This window comes from Sceloporus occidentalis, unplaced genomic scaffold, assembly GCF_023333645.1.
Source record: "Sceloporus occidentalis isolate IW3139 unplaced genomic scaffold, rSceOcc1.0.p SCAF_5, whole genome shotgun sequence".
In the NCBI taxonomy this organism is placed as follows: domain Eukaryota; kingdom Metazoa; phylum Chordata; class Lepidosauria; order Squamata; family Phrynosomatidae; genus Sceloporus; species Sceloporus occidentalis.
The window spans coordinates 25464297-25484065 of record NW_028316985.1 but is presented as its reverse complement, the minus strand read 5'-3'; the positions used below and the strand labels follow the sequence as shown (position 1 = coordinate 25484065).

The window sequence follows — 19769 nt, the reverse complement described above, 5'->3', positions numbered from 1 at the left end:
TGGTGTTCAATCCATAGTGTGATATGAAGGTTTGCTTGATATGCTATGAAGAGGAACACTACCCCCTGAAAAGCTATCAATGTTGCCAGTGCTTTGGTTGAATGTCACATTATGTGGACATTTCTGCGAGTCAGGTCATACACCAAGCAAACAGTTGCTGCCACCGTTTTGGAGATACATTGAGTTGAAGCAGGCAGTCCTTTCTTGCTCAGTGAGTAGCAAAAGAAAACTATCTGAGATTTCCTGAAACAAGATGTTCTGTCCACATAAATGCCGGCCCTAGCGCCTTATGCATGCAAAAACAGTGAATGAAGCATTCCAAGTCAGAAGTAGGATTCTGCATAAACACAGGGAGTATATCTTGCTTGATGAGGAGGAGAAATGGAGGAAAGGCATGCACGATAGATCCTTTCCAGTTGAACAGGAACGTGTTGCCAAGTGACTTTTTCCTTAGAAGGCTCTGGAACAGAAGGTCTTGCACTGCTTGTTAGAGGTGTTGAGAACAAGTCTATTGTTGCTATCTGTAGTTCTTGAAGATTGTGAGTAAAGTGCCCCAAAGTAATCTATTCATGACAGGACACAGATGTCCAACTTAGGGTAACTGCCAGGATATTCTGTTCCCTGGAAGGTGGATTTCAAAGCCCAAATCTTCCACAGAATACACCAATTCCAAAATAGTACCATGAGCTGCAGCAAGATGTGTGTTCAGGTAGTAGATCACCAAGGTATTGTCCAATTCTACCTGAACTGCCTTGCAGTACAGAATCTTCTCAAATGCCCTGAATGCCTTGTCAACAGCCAGCAGCTCAAGGGCATTTATATGGAGTGCACTCTCTTGTGTGTACCAATGTCCCTTGACAGTTAGTGCTTCCGAATGTGCTCCCCAGCCTTCCAGGGACGCATCAATTGTGACTATAAGGGATGGTTGTTCAGGTAAAATGGTATCCCTGCCTGAATATTGTGAGGATCCATCCACCAAGCTAGGGAGTGATGTACACCTTGAGGGGTCGTTAACATCTTGAATGAGAGTCTAAAAGAGTGCTGAGTTTCAACAGGAATCATGTCTGATGAGGTTTCATCCATAACTATGTGTATGGAACTATGCCCTACTGAAGAGCATGGGTTCTGTCTTCTAAAAGAAACACAGTTTGCACTCTCGAATCTAGCATGACTTCTATGAAACACATTTGCTATGTATGTTCCACTTGAGATTTTTTGAAGTTCACAATGACACCAAGTGTCTCTAAGAAGCAGAGAGTGCAACATATATTTGAAAGCAGTTGGCCCTCCATATTGGGGCTTTGACTTTTGCGGATTTGATTTGCAATTTTGATTAATATATTCTCTCTAGAAATCTCTAGGTCCTCGAGCGCAACTCTGCCAGTTGACCATAGAATTGTGCTGGAGAACCTAGACATTCCTAGAGAAAACACTTCTATAGGCATTTGTAGGTCCTCCAGCATGAGTCTATGATGAACCTCTGGTAGATGTTGAATATAGAGTTGCATTGGAGATTCCTAGAGAGGGCTTCTCGCACATAAAAATAGTGGGTTTTTTTATTTGCAGTTTTTCCACATTCACGGGGCTCCTTCACCCCTAACCCCAGCAAATGTGGAGGGACCACTGTAGTTGATATAGGAAATAGGGCAATGTCCTGTTGTCAAAGACAAGCTGCCACCACTGCCATGCACTTTGTGAAAACACTCAGATCACTGCATAGATCAAAGGCAAGACATTTAAGCAGCAAGCCTTTCTCCCCATAGCGAAACACAGGAATCAGTGATGACAAAGCTTGATGGTGATGTGAAAATATGCAGTGTGGAAATATGCATCCTTCAAATACATCATGGCAAGCCAATCACTCTTTTGTGTTGGCTAAGTCAAGAGTTGGAAGAATAACCTAATAATGAAGATTCTTGGATAGTCCACAACAATGTACTCTTTTGAAGAGTCACAGTACAGGATAGTGATGAATCTAGTAGTGAAACAGTTTGAGAGCTTAGTTTTCAAAGATGTCTCAGCACAAGGAAAGTTTGCTGTACAGATCTGGAGATTGTACACAAGCTGGAGACCTCACATAGGTGGCACAATAGACGCCTGGTGGAGAAGAGTTCTAGATCACAGTGGTGGAGGGACAAAAAAAGTGATAGCTCCTAGACGTTACTGCTGCTACAGCAGAAATTGGTGCATCAAAGTAAAATCGTTAAGCAAAAGAGTAGTCAACCACATCAAAACGTAATCAAAAGCAGTTTAGTTCAAAACCCAGAAATGATTCTGAGAGCAAGTTCCTTTGATGTTGCTAACACAGCAGTTAAAAAGGAACTGAGGCAAATGAGTGAGAATGTTGGGGTGGGGAATAAGAGATGGGGGGGGAGCTACTGCCCAAAATCTAATTAGTGATTCCAAAAGGTTCTGAATATCTCTGCTCAGGAAAATCCATTTGTGTAATTTACAGAGACCATGAAGAAGAACTGAGGGATTAGGTGCAAAGTGTGCTGGATAGCTGCAAGAGGAGTGGGTGGGGCTACCACCAAAACACTTACGTAACTTTTCTGGATGGTTCCAAAACATGCACTTTCTAGGCGCAGATAACCTATTTGTGTGAGTCACAGAGACCATGACAAAGAAATGCACTGTCTGTAGTAGTACAGCTTACATAGACTTTGAACCTGTCCAAGCAACCTTACACCTGTAGCAGAATTATGCAGCCATCCCTTTGTATCCAGTGATTCTGTGTCACAGATTCAACCATTTATGTTTTGGAAAACCCCCACAAATAACAACAATCCAAAAAGCAAACCTTGATCTTGCCATTCTATATTAGGAACACCATTTTACTATACCACTGTATACAATGGGATTTGAGCATCCATGGATTTTGGTATCCATGGGGGGTCCTGGATAACAAGGGACCGCTGTATAGCAAAGCATAACACCACTTCTCCTACTCTGTTTAAACGAATCTATACATTGTATATTCTTTATCAAGGAGTATCTTATCACACATACTGTATGAGTTATTAGCAGTTACTTGGTAGGAGCTACAGAGGTGGACCAGCTTTGCTGAAAGTAAAATCTGCGACCCAGCAGACAGGGTCGTAACATCTTATAGCTCGGGTAGGTCCTCCCACTTGCTCCTAATTTTATACCCTCTTCATCCTTTGTTTCTGCTCTCATCTAATCCAAAGAGTGAGCTGAGGTAAGGTAGACATCATCACTATTCTACCTGTTTCAGCCAGTGTAGGTATTTATTTTGTCTCCCAACGTACTAGCATCTCCTTTTCTTGTGTACTGGTGTGAAGATGCTTTGCAGGCATTTAGCCAATGGCCAATACTGTCAGGATTGCTATTATTGTAAGTCAAGTATTACTTTAATCTTTATCCTTGTTTATACTTAGGCTGGCTCCCTTCCTGGAGCAAACATGCATATCCTTAGAGGTCTTTAAACAGTCTGGATGGCCATTTGTTGGCCATGCTTTGATTGTGATTTCCTGCATGGCAGGTGGTTGGACTGGATGGCCCTTGTGGTCTCTTCCAACTCTATGATTCTATATTTTCATAACACACTACTCAGCAATACAGCCCACAGCATTAAACACTTAAACAAACCAAACAGAAATCTAACCAACAGCCCAGCCTGTTACAGGGTTCTTTGCTATGACTGATACTGAGTTCACCAAAAGTAATCCAATGAGTATGGTAGGCTGTATTGAGCACCTTGAGGATGCCTTTAATGGGTTGACACCATTGAATTTAGTGCAGGAGAATGTCCAAAACAAATCGTAGAAGAGCATTTAAGTGCTTCCAAAGAACTAGAGCGGTCTTCTAAGCCATGAATGATGAGGCCACCAGATGTTGTTAAGTATTCAGTCTACCTTGCTGCAGATTTGCTACTTTCCTTCTTCTTGGGTCTATTACTTTTAGATATGGTATATCCTTCCATTGTTATAGTCTAGACACGAGTCTCATTAAGTCTCAGTGATACCAAACTTGGTGCTTTTGCTCCCATCCCAGGAGTAAGTTTAAAAGCCTCTTAACAGCTTAGTGAGACTCCTACAAAAAATTATTCCCATCTCCTGCACAGTGCTCCCAATTATTCACAAGGAATCCTTCATATTGGTATTGTGGCCTGCGTTTCATGCAACCAACACCAAGACTGGCATACCATTAGTCACATACATGCAGAGAAAATTATTTATAACAACACAACAGATGTATTCTATTTACAGCAGCAGTTGCACATACAGCAACACTGAACATTCCAGATTATCTCCATGTGGATATTTACACAATGCTGAAGACATATCTGCAGCCAGTATACTTTCTTTCTCAATGGTGATCTTGAGGGACTTTCTCTATACAACTGCAACCCATAATGATGGGTGGGGGGGGGGGAATCTAACCTACATATCAAACTCTACCAGGTGAATAGGTTGTGCATTGGGGCAACTATCTGAAGGAAATAATTTAAAATACACACCTACACAACCACTGGTATGTCTGCACTAACAGCAGACTAAAACCACAAATTAATTAATAGTATTTAACTTAGTGGTTAAGGCTTAGTGGTTAAGATGCCAATTTTGATGATCAGAAGATCAGAAAGTTGGCAGTTTGAGGCCTAAGTGCTGCATGATGAGTTTAGCTCTCGTCACTAGTACCAGCTTCTGCCAACCTAGCAGTTTGAAAGCATGCAAATGCAAGTAAAATAAATAGATACCACTTCTCAGTGGGAAAGTAATAGCATTCAGTGCATTCATGCTGGCCACATGACAACCAGAGTAGTCCTCAGACAACACTGGCTCTTCGGCTTAGAAACGGAGATGAGCACTGCTGCCTACAGTTGGTTACTAGACATTCATGTCAAGGGACTACCTTTACCTTTTTACATATCTATCAAAATGACAAGTACTTAGTCTTTTAAAAAAAAGTGTAATTGTGGAGACTTGTCCTTATTTCTCAAATTTTTTTACAAATTCTTTCAGCAAATGAAATGATGACATGCTCACCTGGAAGAGGAGAAATACAAGAGATCGTCACACCTTACCAGTTTGACCCTGTTTATTGAAAGGATAACTATTTTTTTTCTGCATATGCCTTTTAAACAAATGTATTGGAAACCTGACGTATTGCCATTACCTCAGTTGGAAACCTCTGCATATCTTAAGTAAACAGAAGTTAAAAAATAAATAAAAAATAAACAGAAGTGAATTCCAGATTGTAGATTTGTGCTTTCCAAGGTCTGGTCTTCCAATTATTCAGGATTCCATTCAGAACAATATGCTACTGATGTCAGATAAAAAGCAAACAGGACATTTTATTCCTCAGAAATTAGTTGGAGGCAAAAGAAATAAATAGTTGGCGATATAAGTAACTAATGTGGATTAAGAGCATAGGCCCATTTCACCAATACAAGACATGAAATTTTTGCTTGCTCCTTTGTTGTTACCTTTCCTCCTCTCCTTGATAGTACAGTTTTGTTGCTGCTAGTTGTCTAGAGAAGTTAAGAATTTCTTGACAGCGACAGCAGTTTGACAGTGGAGCAGAATGCCTCAGGTGTGCTCTCTCTCTCTTTGGGAGATTTAAAACACTGGTTGGATGGTTATCTCTCAGGAGTACTTTCACTGGATATTCCTGCAAGGCAAGGGGGTTGGGACTGGATAGCCCTTTCAGCTCTATGATAACATACAGAATAATATATATTGAATTTCTCTCTTCATGCTCTTTGTCAACATATGTTAGAATGCCCAGTGAGTACAGACAAAAACAGGTCAATCCCATTGTCCCAGCCATCAAAAACAATTAAAAGAGAGGCATGTCAGGGAATACAAAAATAATCCCAAAAAGATAGAAAAGAATTTTTTACCGCCTTTGTTGATTTTACTTCCGCTTTTGACCTAATCAACTGAGATCGACTCTGGTCAAAGTTAGCGGCGACAAACATTGATAGAAGACTGCTTCTTCTAATTCAAATGTTACATCATAATGTCATGATAAAGCCAAATGTATCTTTATCAGAGCTGAGGCCATTTTTGTTTAAGACAAGAGGCACTGAAGTGAATTCCAACTGAAGAAATGAGGACACAACACATTAGCCTCCTGCCCAACCTTGGTGGGCCTATAGTTTAATGCAGAAGCCAGATTTCTCTCACCCAACTATATATTGAAATCCACTTGCTTTCTCCCACAGAACTAACTGAGGCAGAATTCAAAGCTATAGCCATGTTAGTCTGCAGAATCAGTATGTAGAGAGATCTTGTAGCATCTTTGAGATTAACTGAAATAAAGAAGTTGGCAGCACGAGCTTTTGTAGACTTCAGTCTACTTCCTCTGATGTATGACTCATTTAGTTCCACTGAATTCATATCTTTATACTAAGCCTGATATGTATGCCAATCAATGTTTTCCATAAAATCAAACACTAGAAAACACAGCTCAACAGCCTTCATTTTACTTTCTATTTCCAACAAAAGGAATTTTAAAACTATAGTTGTTTAAAAATCACACTTATTTGCAGGGAATTTCCCATTATACAAAAATCCTTTTTAAATTAGTTTCCAGTACAGCTGTTGTTAGAGCAGGTGAAAGATTCCTTACCATTTATAAGATGCAGACTTCTTAACAATGCACATAAGAGCTGTTACAGCACTAAAATTTAGCAATACCTTTCTCTGAATCGTACCATGGTGATGTATGTGGTGTATAGAACAGCAGAGACTGAAAATCCACATGAAGGCAGATACACTGTGGTACTGTAGCAACGATAATGCTATAGACTCAGTACAGAAAGCATTGTACTTCATAGAGCAAATCAAACTTTTTTTAAAGAATCCAAACCTAATTTAAAAAGGAGATTATCCATTGTTTAAAAAAAATGGTATGGATGATTATTTCTAACTTTCTGAGTCAGACGGCATAGGAAGAGACTGTATGATGGAAATCAGTCTCAGTCAGAATAGTTCCATGGGCACATTAAGACTGCCTAAATGCTTGCAATGTTACCTAGAGAACTACAGCCAATGGAACATGATTTCATATGTCCCCAATAATACACTTAAACATACTTTTTTCAAAATATTTTAATTCCTCTCTTCACTTCTTACATTTTAGAACACAAGTAGTTCTATGGGGTCAGCTACAATCCCATTGTACCAGTCAGTATCCTAGAGCAGTATCAAGCCACTTGTTTTTTCTCCCTTCATTGGATAATGGTTATATACAGTACAAAGAACTGAACGTATGGCCAGCCACCTGCCTTTGGGAAATTAATTTCTAATGAGATGACATTTTTAAAAACAGCAAGAGCCACACATTAAATTTATCTCCAACTTTAATTTCTTTCTTTTTTCTTTACAAATAAATCCTTTCCAAATAAAAGAGGTGTCACCCTGGAATGAACATATAATGAGCTTCCAAAACAAGGGTAAAATTGATAGAAATTTTCTAAAGCCTCCTACATGCCTCACTGCTTGATACGTTTGTACTGGGGAAGGAAGGTACAACCTGCACAATATGTCCACATCTGTAGAAGTCACTTTGTTTTTTAAAAAAAGTCCAGAAAATGAATGCTGATAAATATCTAAGTAAAAAATTCTTAGCAGGACATATAACCAGTTCATTTTAAAAAATGTCGTTCTTCCCATTTGAGGCGTTTTTTTCGGGGTTGCACAAAGTCATCATCTGAATCATCTGATATGTTTGGACTAGCACAGTAGTAAGGCTGAGCAGGGAATTTCCTCTCAGGGAAAATGTTCTTCAGAAGTTCTTCAAAGTAGACTTCGAGTTTCATACCAGCATCAGCCACTTCGGAATCCGGCTGTTGGGGAAATTAAAGATACCACTGTGTCAAGACCAAAAATAATGTTTAAACAACTGTCAAAAATCCCTGAAATGCAGTAATATTAACACACAAGGTAAATGAACTTCACTGCTCTAGCCTTCCAAAATACTACTAGACATTTTAGTTACTGGTAAATAAAAATGTTCCACTCTCCCTTTCTAGTGACACAAATTAGAAAGTTTAAAAATTCAGTCGATAGGTCTGTTAGTAATTTAAAATATGTTGTGACAATGGTACAATTTACAGTAGCATTTATAATATTACAATCAGTATGCAAGATTATGTTATTTCCTATCGTTCTTTGAATAAAAGCAAGCTTTTACAAGGCCACAGTATGTGTATTCTTATGATCAACAGCTAATGGTTGATCCCTGCTCAGCAGGGAAACCTACTGAGTCATCTGGGGCAAGTCACACACTCTCAGCCTCAGCAAAGGTAAGCACCCTTTAAACAAATCTCACCAAGAAAACACTGTGAGAAATTCACCTCAGGATCACCGTACGTCAGATATGACTTGAAGGCACACAACAAACACTAAAAAAAACCTTATAAACAGATGTTTAGAAAAGTGCGTACACGTAGGTAGCAAATTTGAATTAGGGGTTAATTTCAGAAAGATATCAGAATTAAGTCTGAAAGATGTATGTCTTAACAGTGGTTAAATGCCTGTACTGCAGCCATTCACTCAAAACCACAAGGTTGCGAGTTCAAGACCAGCAAAAGGGCCCAAGTTCGACTCAGGCTTGCATCCTTCCGAGGTCGCTAAAATGAGTACCCAGACTGTTGGGGGCAAATTAGCTTACTTGCTAATTTGCTTACTTGCTGTTCACCGCTATGATCTTTGGAATAGCGATATATAAATAAAACAAATTATTATTATTATTATTAAACCTCTTCCAATCCCACAGAAATTTATTTAGGAATTAAGACTGCAAATATTAGCACTGTTAGAAATTGTATAAATATTACCTGATGCTGGAAATTAATTAGCTTCTCTGGGGTTGAAGCTCTTGCCTCTGCTAAGATGGTTACAGTTCAAAAGATACTGAGGTATAAACAAAGACTCAGCAATGCTCTCCTCTGTGATACCAAGACATCCTTGTGAAATGTTACCTTCGTTACTTTTAAATACTTGCATTTTATTAGGAAATAATTTGCATGAATTCAAAGATTCCCTTACTATAATTACAGTTGGTACAAACCATCAACTACAATTCCCAGAGCACTGAACGTTAAGGAAATGGCTCAAAATAACAACACCATCACACCACAGTATTTTCTAACCTCATTAAATTCTGCACAATTCTGAAAGATCAGTCTGAAATCAGCCACAACATCTTCTAGTTTTGTGTATAATGGGTGATGCATCTGCAGTCTGTTTTTGATCGTTGATAGGTCCATTGGCTTTTTAATTATTTTGTAGTAGTCAGGCACCTAAAAAGAAACTGATCAGTATTCTCAGAAATTAACATCAGTGTCTTCTTTGTTGTTGCTATGAGAAAGAAATTATCTCTATGCAGATCTTAAGTAATGTAGACTCCTGATATGCATTCTGTTTTATTACTGACAGTAAATGGAAAGAATATATATTTATCACCAATAAAGTTGAAATAACTTGAAATGCTTATTTAGTTATGGTGAACTGTATTTTTCTCCCTTTATTTAAACCACAGGGGGTAGTGTCATTATCAACTTCACATCATTATCCTACAGGGTACTTGTCCCAGGAAAATAGGTATAGATGGTTTATGTGACCTTGTGCTTTCCTGGTTGTTTGCTAAGATACAGTAAAAGAAAATGTGTCTCAGCAGTGTGCTCTCACCTTATCATTCATGATGTTACTGTCTTATGCTCTACTAAAGCAAATACAGAAAGCACAGGAAGATTCCACAGTACAAACATGCCAATGAGAAGTTTCCCAGAGTTGTTTTGTTTTGTCACATTCTGCAGTTAACCTCAGTAACAATCTCTATGAGAGGGATTGCCCACTAATCTGTCCAAAGGGAAAATACAGGAATTTGGATCATGAACTTGCTGCATCCATATTTTAGTAATAACACATGGCTTCCTTCTACTAGGCATGTACAATGCTACATATTAGCGTTAACGTGTTTGTGATGGCTATGACTATATTTTGTATTCTGGACCATTTGCTGTTGAAATTGAGCTAATATCTAAAGGATGACAACTACATAACTGTGCTTACATGGACAACCTGCTCTAGTCCATGTAACACAGGAACTTTAGGAATGTAAAACCTCTTTGTAATACTTGGCTGAACTATACAGAAAGGCCCTCTATGAAAATAAGTGAGTTCATATTAAATTTATATATTGAATACACAGGTCTAATACAATATGAATCTTCTATTACAAAGAGTTCAGCCATGTTACGGTCTTTTCCTTGTGAAACAAAATACAGAATCTCTTATTTTATGTTCCTTCACATGTCCTCATAAAGATCAACATACAATCAAAAGAGAGGTGTGATGGGTAAGAACTAGCTCTTACTATTCAAGGAGTATACTAGATCTGTAGTGGTAGCTTCATTTATTGGGAATGGGAAATTGGCCTTCATCCTGATCTGTTTAAAAATGGCTGTAGCAGCTGAACTTGGGTTTTGACCAACCTAAACTAGCAAATTATTCCCATGAATGTTTCTCTTTTTAATTTACACCTCTTGAAGTAAAGCGATGGCCTGTTACAGACAGCCAAAATAAAGCTGCTTCGAGTCACAGTGGAGGTATGGTGTTTCAATGATGCATGTGTCCTAAGAGTCCAGAAGCCACACCAAAGCCACACTTCAGTAGGGCTGGAGCGTGGCTTTGGTGCGACTTCTGGACTCTTAGGACGCATGCATCATTGAAACACCATACCTCCACTGTGACTCGAAGCAGCTTTATTTTGGCTGTCTGTAACAGGCCTGTATCTCTAAGACAGCTAGCAAACTGCAACACAGCATACTCAACATGAAAGTCTTCCAGGAGGCATCCAGGAAAGCAGGTATCAAATGATTTCTGACTTTGAAGAAAGTCAGGGTCCTCTGGCTCTTCTTCCCAGTTTGTATACATGGCCTACACATAATGCTGCAGAAGAAAGCTTCAAGGACAGAATAGTGGAGCAAGCAAAGGAAAAGAATATGTAACTCTCAGAAGGAATGCGAAATCTTTGGCAATGTGCAGAACTGACCAATCAAGTGAAGAAAACAAGCTACCTGTGCAGAGCAGTTTATACACTACTTCTCTAAGTTGACTGTAGAGGGAAATTCAATTTCTGAGCTTGTTGCTAATAATAATGATTATTATTATTATTATTATTATTATTATTATTATTATTTATATCCCACTGCAATTGAGGCGGCTAAATGCAATCGAGGCAGCTTGAGTTCCATCGCCACAACAGAGAATGCTTCATTTCACTTCCAGAAGGATTTACATATGGCAAAAGCCCTACATGTCAAGACAGTGTGATAACAGCAGCCACCATAGGAGGCAGGACAGAAACTAAGCAATGAGAGCATCTGTATGTACAAAATCATAAACTCCTCAATTTTGTTTGTAAAAATCTTTGGATTTGTGCCTGTAGATCTGGATCTGCTCTAGGGACACTGAGCTTCAAAGCTTTTCTGTTTTTATCTCTGCCCTGAGATAGACAATCCTTTGGATGGGTAAGCTTTTATTGTAGTTTACAGGGAGGCCATGGCACTGCAAGCAAGCCAAGTATATCAGAGGTCTTTCATGGCTTTGAGAAGGAAAGTGCTCAGAGCACAACTTATACATGCACCCCTTCAAGATGGGAAAGGTGACTGCTGATATGATTAAATTTATAAAGATCTGGGGGCTAATGCCAGGGAAAGTTGATAGGGACCTGTAATGACACTATGTTTCTAATGTGATTCAGAATGACTTTAGAAACTCCTGCACTGGGACAATAGATGTATCATGAAATGGGTTTTCTTGAACGGTTCGAAGAAATTTCATCCTGAATGTGCAGGTGCTACAAAAAAGTTGATGTATTTAAAATCCAGGATGGCTCTCCAGTCTCCTCCTTTCTTTGGGACTATGATGAAGGTTAACAGTAAATCCTGTGCACAACTCTGTTCATGACCTCACTATGCAGATGTTCTTCACTTGCAGTGAGATAACCTTGTGAACGCTGGACAGAAATTCTGAAGTGGAACAGTATAAATCTGTCATTGGAAAGCTGAATGAATTCCATCCCATTGCCTTCTCTGATTGTTTGGGTACCCCTTGGTATTTCGTCCATCTAACTGCCTTCTCTGATTGTTTAGATACCCCTTTGTATTTGGTGGATTTCCCCCAGTCTAACTGGAAACAGGGTCTTGCCACCCTCCCTGGGAAATGTCACCTCAGAACTGCTGATGTCATTCTTTAGGGGGATGAGCAGGTATTGGCTTTGACGATATGGAGGGATGGGTCTTGGAGATGAAATGAGAGAAGGACCAAAGCTTGCTTAAAAAAATCTGTAGCCTGAATCTAGAAAATCCCTTACTGGGACAAATAAGTGAGCCTTATGCAAGAATAGAACAGATACTTACTGAATAAAAGGGATCTAGGATGAGAGAAAAATTAGTCTAGATTTCCTGATGATATTCCAGGTTTAGGCCTGAAGCAGAAAGGTTGGGTAAAGCAAGAGTTTTTCTCTTTCTTTGGTAAGAATGGGAATATGGCAGAAGCAGCAAAGAATGAAGGAAGTTGTAAAACACAAAGAAGCAGAATGGGGAATAAAAGATAGGAAGTACCTGTCTTGGATGAGCCAGGGAACAAACTGGAAGGAAGCGACAGAGGACCCCCAAATATTTGAACCATGTGAACTCTGCCTTCCTTGGCACTGATTGGAGGTAACCCACATAAGAAGGATGCCTTCTCAAACCAAAAAGAGAATGAATCATGGATGGTACCTGGTAGCATTTATTCAGAAAATTAATGGTTGCATCATTTTTTTTTCTGACTCAAATATAAGATTTGAATGATATTCTACTTCAGGGGTAGGCAACCTGCGGCCCGGCAAGGCCTTGGGACTGGCCCCAGCCCGGTGCTGCCACCGGAGCCTTTGGCCTCTCGCGTGAGGGCGTGGGGCCTTTGGCCTATCAGGAGGAGGCTGGCAAGGGGGTGCAAGCGGCAGGCAAGGGGGGGCAAGCGGCGGGCAAGGGGGACAATTGTCTATAGAAGCCTCCGAAACATGCATTTATATTAACGTTTTTTAAAAAAAAAAATCAGCAAATTTTTAGTGTGTCCTCCATTTAAAAAAAGTGTCCTCCATTCGAATTTTGTCCTACATTTGTCTGAGGGACAGCAACCCGGCCCCCGCCTCAAAAAGGTTGTCTACCCCTGTTCTACTTGATACCAATGCTCTCTTGCTGTCAAGGATGAAATGATATGCTGCACTGAAAAGCATTACTGGCTTATTTGACCAGTAATGGTTATTCACACCTTTTTGAAACATTAATATAATATTAAAGTGACAACCATACCATGGGAGGGACTGGATCTTGAAAAGGAAGGCTCATTTCATGGCAGTAAAGATACAGCAGTAGTCTTTCACACTTCTGCACAATAGAAGATAAACACATTTGCTTGAAACGCTAACTTGAAGACTTACAACAGCATTTTAGTCTTCAGAAAAGGTCAACTCTGACATATATTCTGCTAAAATTCTGACACTGTTTCATTTGTCTCCCTCCCACAATAAACACACCGTTCCATGTTTTTGCTGTCAGTGTATAATGTTCTAGAAGTTCTAATAAAATGTACTTGAAACATTCAGTGGGTGCACTTCTGAGAATGCACTTGCCATTGATTAATAAGCATATTCCCAAAACCTGTAAAGAAAATATGGACAGGGGAACTTGACAATCTGGTATGCCTTTATGGGCTTTTTGGAAACAATATTCAATATAAATGAACCTTGGGAAAGATTTCAACATGATAAAAAGCTAGCATCATTGATCTCATTTATCTATTTCTTAATGTTTACAAGAATGACTCAAGTAAATCATAAAATGAATATGGTACAAAGTGCAAATTGTCTTTCATGTATTATTATTAAGAAGATACCACATAAAACTATGTGCTTTTATTATCAGCACACAATTTCCCAAAAAAAAACTTGCAAAGTGAGAACATTGCGATGAAATTAGTACTCTCACCCTCCGATCAGTAGGTGACAATGCCATATTGCCTTCCAGTTTTCTTTTTTCCTCAGATATATTACTTGAGCCATCGCAATCGTATTCCATTTCTGGATTAGATAAATCACGGCAAAATGTACAAATCCATTCTCCACTGAACAAAGAAGATGACAGACATATATCAATACATAATCTTGAATTCTAAATGCCTGTAGGCAAATCCTTCCATCTATGTTCTACCTTGTGTTTCAGAAGATACTACGGCTGAGAAGAAGCCATATGATAGAGATGTGTCCTCTGCCTTCAATTTTGGAATTTCTTTATTCAGTTAATATTTGTCATCTCAATCAGAAAGAGAGTTTCAGACAACAGAGGAGCAGATAGGTGATTAAGTCACTGTTAGAACTGTTCTTTGCTGTTGAGTGAAACATTTACAATGGAAGCTACTGATAAACTGACTTAACTGATTACTGCAAATGTTCAGGGTAGCTCTGGAGGTCGGGGGGGGGGGGCAGAGAGAGAGAGAACACCACTATGTCACAGTGCATCAATCTCTATCTTCTCAAATAGGCTCACTCTTTTTTCTCTTCTAGAAAAGACCACTGTGTACTTAGCGGCAAAGGTTCTTTTGAGTTGATGTCAGGAGACCTCCAAAATGGTTTTCATTTCCTATCCACCCAAAACAAGGCAGAAATCATCTGACCCAGTGCCCCACCCTTCCTGTTCCATTCAGGCTCAACCAACCGACCAGTTTTTAAAAACAGAGTACATTAAGGAACTGAAAGGTGAGGGGAAAAAAATTTCATCTGCCTGAAAAAAAGAGATTGAAAATTTTAAATAATAAATCAAATTCCAAATAGAGCATGGTCTGGGGGCCTCCTTACACCTTCCTTGAAAGAACTCCTGCAGCAATTTTAAAGTAAAGAAAATAAATATATTTTTAAAAGTACCGTAAGCTTCTGTGACAGCATAATAATAATAATCTACTGGATTTTATAATCTTTTTTTACTTTTGCAAATAATCCTTTAAAATTTTTATATAATCTTTTTACATTATCTTTTTATAATCTTTTATAAATACATAAATTTGTGTAAAAAGCAACAAAAATGTTTTACTGTTAAAACTACATTTTAAATATATTGTAAATTTATATTATATAGCACTAAAATATAGATAGCTTTCATAAACCTAAATACTGTAAATGACAACAAAAAACTGCTCAGAGATATAAAGAAAACTCCTTATATCCTCAGAGATATAAGGGAAAGTCCTGGTAGAATATGAAAATCCTTCCTAGATAGCACACTCAACATTATCACCAAACAGGCTTTGTTTCACACATGCACAAACTGATTTTCACATGGAGGTCTCCTGTTTAGCTTTTAAGAACAAAAAATGACTATTTCAAATAAAATTAGTACTGTAGGGTAGGATGAATTTTACCTTGGAAAATTCCTGAGTGTGGGAACATGGCAAGAAAGGTGAAACACTTTAGGACATTTATCACAGCACAAAAGTTCTCCTCCATTTTGACATACTGCACACCAGTCTTCATTGGGGTCATCATCTTTCCTACTGTCTCCAACATGGGTAGTCCCTATCCATCCTGTCTTGCCACTGGATGGTTGGTCACCTGTACTGTCTGGTGCTTCAGTTCTCAAAACTGTTGCTTCCGAGGAGCGGTTGCTATTCAACAACAATGACGTAAGCATGGTTCCTGGAAATCTGGACTGCAGAAAAAAGGGGAGGAAAGTAAAGTTTGGTAAAAATAACATCTTTACCAACACTTTTGAACACATATACACTATTTGGGAGTACTCCTGGACTCGTCTCTACAGTTGACATCTCAGGTGGAGGTGATAGCCAGGAGTGCATGGTGTCAACTTCGGCTGATACGCCAACTGCGTCCCTACCTGGTTCAAGGGGACCTTGAAACAGTAGTACATGCACTGGTAACCTCTTGTTTAGATTTCTTTAATGCGCTCTGCATGAGGCTACCTTTGTCCCAAGTTCGGAAGCCCCAACTGATTCAGAATGCTGCAGCCAGACTGATCACCAGGACACCGAGATCAGAGCATATTACACCGGTGTTGAAATCGCTACATTGGCTGCCGATTAGCTTCCGGGCGCAATACAAAGTGTTGGTTATTACCTATAAAGCCCTACATGGCCTGGGCCCGAGTTACTTAAGGGAACACCTCTCCCTACATAATCTGCCCCGCACTCTCAGGACATCTGGCATGAAAATATTAGAACACCCCAAAACCAGGTTGTAAACCACCTCTTGTAAAAAGTTTTCTGTGATGGCCCCTAGACTTTGGAACAACCTACCGGAAGAGATCCGTCTTATACGTTCTTTGGAAGCCTACAAGAGGGCATTTAAGATGGATCTCTTCCGGCAGGCCTATCCAACGGATTTCCTCTAATCTGATTTTGAATATCTGAATAGGATGACTCGATTCTTACAACTGTGAGCAATACTGTAACAACTCTTCCCCTTTTTATTCTTGATTGATGTATTTTGTATGTATTTTATGATGTTTTTACTGCTGTAATCCCGCTTCGATCTGAAGGGAGAAGCGGGAGATATAAATAAGATTTATTATTATTATTATTATTATTATTATTATTATTATTATTATTATATAGTTAATTGAATCAACCACTACAATTTAATGGAGTTTTAGAAACTCTACCATACAAAACTTCCACCTTCTGGCTTTCGAAAGGCAGACAGCACAAATCCTATGCAGCCTTCCCAAGAGCAATATGAAGACATTAAATATTGTCAGGGTTAAGCTACCTGGTATCCGCCAGCTATTTTAGAACTATGAATCCCTTTAGTCACAGCCAGCATGGTTAATGGTCTTGGAAAATCAGAGTTGTCACCCCAAAATCTAGATGGCACCAGGTTGTTTACTTCTGAACCATTTTGTTATTTAACATAAAATAAACCTTTAGCAAAATCATAGGACTCCAGCTAACCTCCCAAGAAAGCAATAATTATCCCACTCCCTCATATCCAGACTATTTTTTTTAAATCACTGATTTGATTACATTTCGATTCCGGGACTCTTCTGTTTCTTGCTTCACTATTACAACTGGGAAATCATAGTTCTCACTTGGTATGCCAGACTCTTGTTTTATTCTGATTGGCTCTAACATGACCACGGGGACTTTCTGGGTTGAATCAGCACCTGATGGTCTGCTAGAGGAGCCAGAGCTGCAAATAAAAATAGTAGGGAAAGGGAAGAAAAATCAAGCAAGATAAAAATGAGACTGCTATGCTATGTTCTGGATGATTTTAATCAATAATGCTTTCAGACACTATTGTTTTGATGAGATTTGTGAGAATCAGGTGTGTTATACTTCTTCCCATTTCTCACTGTTCAAAGTTTATGTTTCATCATGATGAAATAAAACTTCCAAGTAGGAAGATGCTTCTCTCCCTCCCTCCCTCCATATATTTCCACATTTCAAGTAGAAAATGAAAGGTAGTTGGACTAGCATTTATTTTTATCCTGAGCAGGCATCAGCGAAAGTTGAGAATCTGATTAAGAAAAAGACCCCAGAGCTCAGTCAGTGCTACCTGCAGTGAGCTCACAATTTTTAAAGCAATGGACCAGAAATGCGAGGCCATATACACACTTAAGGTGAATGTGGGAATTGTGTAGCTTTTCATATTTTGTTGAAATGCAGCTCCCAGCAGTCTTAGCCAGCACTGCCAATGGGGAAGAATGCTGGAAGCTGCAGATCAACATCAGAAGGGCCACACAACTTCAACTGACTTAAGACAACTCCAATCAAATTCAGGAGGTGAGAGTGGCTATCATTTAACCAAGTTATGTACACATCAAATCTGAAATTGCTTCCAACCTAACAGAAAGATAACAGGGCTATTCATCTTTGTCAATATCTTTTTTAAACTTTGCTTAGGTGAATTATATTCTGCTTTTTTCTTCAGTATGAAATAATAATTTGTATGTCCAAATATGCAGGTTTTAAATAGATCTGAAAATTTCAAACACACTCTAATTAATATGCCAGTATGCCTCCTCTTCCTCCTCTGTCTGTCTGTCTGTCTCCCTTAACTGATTATATATTTTAAAAACTGCTAAATCATTTTTCTCAAAGCTGATCCTCAGTTCTAAAGTCACGTAAGATTTAGGAAACCCATGATTTCCAATTTTAATATACTCTGCTATATTGTTGCCTCGTGTTCTGTATATTTTTTTTTCATATTTAGAACACCTCCTGACTTTCTTAAATGAAACCCTGCTACTTGAGAAAGATCTGCGGTGGTCAACCTTTTCTTCTATTTAGAAATGCATTTCCTTGTGGGCAGTCTACTGGTAGTAGAAGATAAGTTGGGAAGGCGAGAGCCAAAACTAGGAAAGTATAGTATTTTTCTCTCACTGTCACCCCTTTCTCTCCTTCCCCACCCAACAGACTGCTGGGGAAGAGACAGTTTGTTTTTGCTGTGGTTGGAATCAATCAGTTGCAGAGAACATTTTAACTCAGGCCAAAAGTCATGTGCAATCAGGCTGGGAGCCAAAGGTTGCTCCTCCCTTTATTAAAGTGATGCAAAATTTCTTGTTTACAGAATACGATTATTTATTTTCCTGACCACTTAGAAGGTCTCTTCCATTACTGTAAGCATTTTATTTATTATAATGCTCCTTTTTATAGTGTCACCCCAACCTATGCACATTACCCCACCCCCACCTGAGACTGAACCAAAGTTATTGAGATAATTTTTAGATAGATCTGTGTAGATCCAGTGCTTGTTAAGGAACATAAAACAAACATGATTTTGAGAAGGAAGCACAAACTATCAGATGCATGTAAATATTACTTCCATCATTGTAACTACTGTTGTAACAAACAAAACCCAGTATTTACAATTTTAGCTTCCCAGTATTATTACAGTCAGACACATGAAATACATCCCCTCATAGCAAACTTCTTAACTGGCTAATGCACATAAACCATTATTTCCAGGATCTGTTTTTTTACTAGTCTTACCTGCCTCTGCTTCCAACACTAGAGGCACTGGGTGAACGAACTGGAGGATGCATACCAGAGACCGTAACCAGTCCTAAATCATCAATAAAAAAGGAGGGGGGAGAGTTCTTACCATAATGTCTATTTTTTTGTTAAATCTAAAGTTAAGTCTAATATTTTTTACTCCTTTCACCCCCATCAGCATATAGTTTTGCAAAATGACAAATCATGAAGATCACAGTAGTATTATTTGTACTGGGCCCTGTGCTGTACAGATAAAAGGGTAAACAGGAACCTCTCACCCCTATTTACATTACAAATTCAACAAGCAAACAGTTACAGAGGAAATCTGCTTTGTGAACCTTGTAAGGAAAAGCTTGAAAAAGGGTCTGTTGAGTTGGTTTAATCTGTGTGATCTATTTTAGATGTAAAATTTTAAATTTGTCTGGAGACAGCACTATGACCAAGATTCAAATGAGTATGTATGCTAGATTCCACTGCTTCTGCTAGAATCAGCAATCCCTTTCCCTCCTACAGTCCCCTTCATTCCTGCTCCAAAGGGTATAAATCCTAAACTTGATCCCAGCTTACATCTCTGGTTAAGGCTTTATTTTAAATGTAGATTGTTGATAAATATTGATTTCTCTGGCATCCCAACTGTTCTCCCTCAGTTTTTGATTTCTTTTATTAATTCTGCTGCCAGCTTTTTTCTTTTGATTCTCATTATCACCATTCTCCTATTTACTGTTTGCAAAATAGTTTAATCTGCAATCA

General features: G+C 38.8%; 2 protein-coding genes across 3 annotated transcripts in view; one reads left to right on the top strand and one right to left on the bottom strand.

Annotated features, from left to right (window-relative positions):
• The window catches only part of SVOPL (SVOP like), a 41405-nt gene extending 36375 nt beyond the window's left edge, over window positions 1–5030 (top strand). The window contains exon 16 of the mRNA XM_089526716.1: window positions 4986–5030. Within this exon, the coding sequence (XP_089382842.1) occupies window positions 4986–4997 (12 nt within the window). The 3' untranslated portion in view covers window positions 4998–5030. The remainder of the gene's footprint in view (window positions 1–4985) is intronic.
• Window positions 5031–7089: 2059 nt separating this feature from the next.
• TRIM24 (tripartite motif containing 24) overlaps window positions 7090–19769 on the bottom strand; it is a 58038-nt gene continuing 45358 nt past the window's right edge. Inside the window, exons 13-19 of one of the 2 annotated variants that reach the window (XM_089527920.1) lie at window positions 19017–19089; window positions 17049–17214; window positions 15435–15721; window positions 14009–14144; window positions 13334–13408; window positions 9125–9274; window positions 7090–7816 (exon numbers count right to left, since the gene is read on the bottom strand). In XM_089527920.1, coding sequence (XP_089384046.1) covers window positions 7616–7816; window positions 9125–9274; window positions 13334–13408; window positions 14009–14144; window positions 15435–15721; window positions 17049–17214; window positions 19017–19089 — 1088 coding nt within the window. In that variant the 3' untranslated portion in view covers window positions 7090–7615. Of the gene's footprint in view, window positions 7817–9124; window positions 9286–13333; window positions 13409–14008; window positions 14145–15434; window positions 15722–17048; window positions 17215–19016; window positions 19090–19769 lie in introns of those variants that run through there. The other variant, XM_089527921.1, reaches the window with a different exon arrangement.